The sequence below is a fragment of the Etheostoma spectabile genome, chromosome 20 (genome assembly GCF_008692095.1).
Source record: "Etheostoma spectabile isolate EspeVRDwgs_2016 chromosome 20, UIUC_Espe_1.0, whole genome shotgun sequence".
NCBI classification, from domain to species: domain Eukaryota; kingdom Metazoa; phylum Chordata; class Actinopteri; order Perciformes; family Percidae; genus Etheostoma; species Etheostoma spectabile.
Window position 1 is genome coordinate 3410927 of NC_045752.1, and position 3690 is coordinate 3414616.

Genomic DNA, 3690 nt, shown 5'->3' on the forward strand with positions numbered 1-3690 from the left:
ATATATATATATATATATATATATATATACACAGTCAACTATTTTGATAGCTAAGGCAATACTGTTTGGATACACTACTACTCAAGTGAAAAATTGCAGTTACTCCAGGCAAATTGCAATAACCTGAACTATCTGACGGATACATTCAGATAAATATTGCCTTCATACACATGCTATTCTCGTCTAGATTTGTTTACATCCACATGACAAAGCTAAACATACCTTTTCAATCACTTTTGATCAAAATTGTGTCACTTTTTACCAGGCAGTGTGCACATTACCTCCTGAGCAGACAGACAACAGGATACAAGAACAATGGGGCGATCATGAGAGGAAGAACTGGGTCAAACATACAGACAGTGACCTTGTGGAACCATCTGAAGTGTCTCCGTCTGTCTCGGTCTTCCTCTCAGACTGATTGCTATGCTGCTGCCGTGATGTGAGTGATGGAGGACTTGCTTAACTCCATCCAGCAAGGACAGGAGGAAGGAAACACTCTGCCCTACAGCACCTGAATGACAACTGTAGATCACTGCTGGGCTATGTCGCCCTCTGCTGGCATGTTGGAGGTAGGCTACAGAGTGATACCATTTTTGATTTAGGGAGCAGCAAAATAACAGAACAAGCTAGAAATAGAATGACAGAACACTTGAAGCCTGTGCATCAACGGTGTAGCAATGAGAGAGAGAAAAAACAACCAACTTCCTCACCATAGCCTTCCAAGACTTAAACAGAAAGAGTACAAAACCCAGACAAATAGGCCAACACACAAATGACCAAGAATAAACAAAAAACAGCTACAGACACAAGTTTTGAGTTACATCCATGCGTGTTGTTGTACTCACTTGTCTGGAGTGTTGTGTATCGCAGAGTCCTCCACAACCTGTCCCAGCTTCAACTTCTCTCATTCATTCACAAAGCTTAACAGTTCACTCCGCCTCTCAGGTGTCACTGTGCTGCTCAGTTTCTCACCATTTTGAGTTAAATGAGGCTCTGCAGTCCCATCAGGGATTAATGTCCCAAACACACAGTCCCCACACATCTCACTGTTGAAACAAGGTCCTGAGCACATGAAGAAGTCAGCGCGAGAGGATCCACTATGTGCATTTTAGCGTTTAGCATTTTGCCGCTTACAGCACCTGTTCCCAACTTTGTGGGTGCGCTTGGTTTAAGTCACTGAGCGCGGGTCGTGCATTATACACGTTAGATAGATTTGATTTCCACCTATGTCAAAAATACAATTAAACCAACCCATAATTATTTCATTCTCTATGTTATTGCAATTTTGTGCTTTTTTTAACTGTTCACAAACTCCCACTCATGACAATTTAATCTGCTATCCTGCGGCTATACGCACACACACACACACACACACACACACACACACACACACACAACAGAGACTGGGCGCACGCACTCACAACCACACACACCCACACACACACACAACACACACACACACACACACACAGACACGCACACAACACACACACACGCACACACACACACACACTGTGTACACCAGCAGCTTCTTCCCTCCCGCAGGCAGCTGTTGTGGGTCATTCCATGGACGTATTATAGGGAGCATTCTGTTTATCAGTGAAAAGCCTTCATTCATATTCATGAGACTTTTTGTTCTACTCTGTAACGGATGTGACTTGAAATGTGGCCAAGTAGGACTACAGTACTTGAGGCAACAAATAGGAGACTTCAACACTCGTTTCTGATTTATTTACTACTACTCAAAGAAGTAGCCTACATGTAGGCTACGCCAAACACCACTTTGTTACAGGAACGAGAGTAAATGTTGAATATTCTCACTACTCCACCCACAAGTGCGTGATTAAAATGAGATATTTTGTAGGTAAAATGCACCTATAGTAGGAACTTGGAAGTGCAATGTGGCCAGTAGATGGCAGCAGATTTCTTTTGGACATTTTCTCAGCTTTTAACTCGGCCAGCTACCCAGTCAGTCAACGCTGCACAGGCTGTTTTGTATCACTGGATGCAAAGAAGGGGCAGTGCAAACCAACTTTTTGGAGAGACAATACAAGTGGGGTGTGTTGTTTTCTCCCTTTTTTTAAAACTTTGTCCGTCTCTAAGATTCTGATTGGTTGACACTTTTAGAGTAGTTTTTTTCCCTTACTGAACTTTTCCCTATAAAACCTCTGATGCTGTGAATGCTTTGAAGTGCGCAACGCAGCTCAATTGATGGACTTACTGAATTGCAAGGGGAAATTAAACAACAACACTGGATTCATTTGTATGGAATATCAGTTCTATTATTAGAGTCGGTTGATTTTGTTAAGCACTCACACTCGTAATTTGAAGGTTTCTCAACGGTTTCCGAACCCGGGACAAGCGGTCTTTACGCACAGTTTGCGCCATGGCGAACTCGTGTCTTCAACTGAGCGGCTTTCTCATCAGCTGCCTTGGCTGGCTGGGCATCGTGATCGCGACCGCCACCAATGACTGGGTGCTTATGTGTAAATACGGTTTGAACACATGCAAGAAGATGGACGAGCTGGGAGCCAAGGGGCCCTGGGCGGACTGTGTCATCTCCACGGGACTCTACCACTGCGTCTCCCTAACGCAGATCCTGGACCTGCCAGGTAGATACTGCTCTGTTCTATGCATCCCTGCAACAGCTTGTAAACATTTAGGCTTATTCTTTTTTTTCTCACCTGATTATTATGCAATTTATTTACAGTATGGAATTTCCGCCACTTGTTCACAAGCACAGTTTTTATTTATTCCCCCTTTTTTTTAACCTTTTGCTTAACCTTATGATGGAAAGCTATCTCTTTGTTAATCAGTAATATCATGTGTTTCATGTGTGTTTCCATAGCCTACATCCAGACGACACGTGCCCTGATGATCACAGGTTCGATCCTGGGTCTCCCAGCAGTGGGAATGGTCCTTATGTCCATGCCCTGCATCAGCCTCGGCAGTGAACCCCAGGGCTCCAAGAACAAACGCACCATCCTGGGGGGAGTGCTCATACTCATCGTCGGTAAGAGACTCTACTTTTACTTTTTGTTCACACAATGAAACTATGAATTAGTGGACAAAGACTGAATGTCATGGTCAGACAAGATGTACAGCAAAGCAAAGCGTGTCAAATAGATCTAGACCGAGATCCCATCCAGCCTTCCTCGCCGTGACCTCCTTTAACCCCACATCCAATGCTTACAAGCTGCTGAGAGAACAGGATGTTGAATATGACTGTGTTCCTCCCAGGGGTGCCCACATATGCACACAGACACACACACATTATATGTTCCTGTTCCGTTGAACCCTTCCCCCAGATCCCGTCCCATTCCTCTCCTCCACCTACTCTCATCCACACCCTGCCTTTGTCCTGAACCACATGGAAACTCACTCCCTCAATTGTCCAGTTTACTGTGCTTATAAATATTTGACTCTCGCTGCAGCATTTTTCCAACGCCTGTTTGCCTCAAATGAAATGCTAACACCTGTGTCCGTCCTTTCAGTTTTCCACTTCCCACGTTTGCAACAGCAAAATTATTCCCAGCGTGTGCCGTGCATCCCTGACTCACAAACATTACCATTACATCCATTTGAAGAAGTTAAAACCCTGACTTAGTTATTAGATTTTCTATTTTGTCACTGGGAACACTTTTACATTGGGGGATGATGTATTTGTGTGTGTGTGTGTGTGTGTGTGTG

At 44.0% G+C, this 3690-nt stretch overlaps 2 protein-coding genes across 2 annotated transcripts in view; one reads left to right on the plus strand and one right to left on the minus strand.

The window, feature by feature from the left end:
* Positions 1-1113, minus strand: part of grin3ba (glutamate receptor, ionotropic, N-methyl-D-aspartate 3Ba) — a 113509-nt gene extending 112396 nt beyond the window's left edge. The window contains exon 1 of the mRNA XM_032500525.1: positions 846-1113. Within this exon, the coding sequence (XP_032356416.1) occupies positions 846-908 (63 nt within the window). The 5' untranslated portion in view covers positions 909-1113. The remainder of the gene's footprint in view (positions 1-845) is intronic.
* Positions 1114-2165: 1052 nt separating this feature from the next.
* The window catches only part of cldn11a (claudin 11a), a 4302-nt gene continuing 2777 nt past the window's right edge, over positions 2166-3690 (plus strand). The window contains exons 1-2 of the mRNA XM_032501008.1: positions 2166-2612; positions 2849-3013. Of these exons, the coding sequence (XP_032356899.1) occupies positions 2387-2612; positions 2849-3013 (391 nt within the window). The 5' untranslated portion in view covers positions 2166-2386. The remainder of the gene's footprint in view (positions 2613-2848; positions 3014-3690) is intronic.